General features: G+C 48.3%; 1 protein-coding gene across 2 annotated transcripts in view; it reads left to right on the top strand.

Moving 5' to 3' along the window:
- The window catches only part of LOC112488038 (unconventional myosin-Vb-like), a 6,364-nt gene extending 5,652 nt beyond the window's left edge, over positions 1–712 (top strand). For both annotated transcript variants that reach the window (XM_025062215.1, XM_025062216.1), the window contains exons 2-3: positions 203–313; positions 413–712. In XM_025062215.1, coding sequence (XP_024917983.1) covers positions 203–313; positions 413–697 — 396 coding nt within the window. In that variant the 3' untranslated portion in view covers positions 698–712. The remainder of the gene's footprint in view (positions 1–202; positions 314–412) is intronic.
- The last annotated feature ends 346 nt before the right edge of the window (positions 713–1,058 follow it).

The raw sequence follows: 1,058 nt of genomic DNA, 5'->3' as shown, positions 1-1,058 counted from the left end.
AAAACCACAGGAATCAAACCATTTCTTTCACCTTTTCAAACCAGCAGATTGAAGAGTCTCACACCTGGGGGCGGGGTCTCCCTCCTGCCCCCCAGCTTCATGAATAAACACCGTCACATATTTTCTATCATAAACACGATTGACTCAGATGTTCAGAGAGAATACTTTGACTCACCCCGTCTGTCTCTGACCTGTGGTCCAGTACACCCGGGTCTGGATCCCTGACCCTGAGGATGTGTGGAAGGCTGCGGAGATCACCAAGGACTACCAGGAGGGGGGGCCGGTTCTTCACCTCATGCTGGAAGATGAGACGGTGAGTGACACCTGTTGGCAGCTGTAATTATTACAAACACTCTATATGTATATATGTATATATTTACACGTGTGTGTGTGTGTGTGTGTTTTACCCCAGCCTCTGGAGTACCCCGTGGGTCCGAAGACTAACCCCCTTCCTTTCCTCCGTAACCCCGACATCCTGGTGGGGGAGAACGACCTCACTGCTCTCAGTTACCTCCATGAACCCGCGGTGCTGCACAACCTCAAAGTTCGCTTCCTGGAGTCCAACCACATCTACACGTACTGTGGTCAGTCTGTCGTCCGACCGTTGTTATCGGAACACGTTAGCATAAATAATTATGTAATATCTGTACAAAAAGTTATCGTTTATTTTGTTCCTCTGATAATGAAAACCCCATAATGCCTGGGATTGGGCGAATGATGTGTGACCTAAAAAAAAGGTTTTGGGAAAAAACAGTTGATATCGGTGTCGGAAATTAAGTGTTTGGACGATATCGGTATATCGGATGTCGGCAGAAAGTGAATATAGGACCTAGCCTACCTCGTTATGTTGTCAAACCATTTGATTGATCCACAGATTCGTACGTTTATATTTTCATATCACGTTGGTCAGTCATGGACGTGACATCACCGTCACCTGGTGGACGTGACGTCATCGTTACCTGGTGGACGTGAGGTCACCGTCACCCGGTGGACGTGATGTCACTGTTACCTGGTGGACGTGACGTCACCGTCACCCGGTGACGTAACCGTTACCCGGT

Source organism: Cynoglossus semilaevis, chromosome 14 (assembly GCF_000523025.1).
Source record: "Cynoglossus semilaevis isolate Cse_v1.0 chromosome 14, Cse_v1.0, whole genome shotgun sequence".
NCBI lineage: Eukaryota > Metazoa > Chordata > Actinopteri > Pleuronectiformes > Cynoglossidae > Cynoglossus > Cynoglossus semilaevis.
The sequence above is the reverse complement of the archived record's forward strand: the minus strand, read 5'-3'. Positions and strand labels throughout refer to the sequence as shown.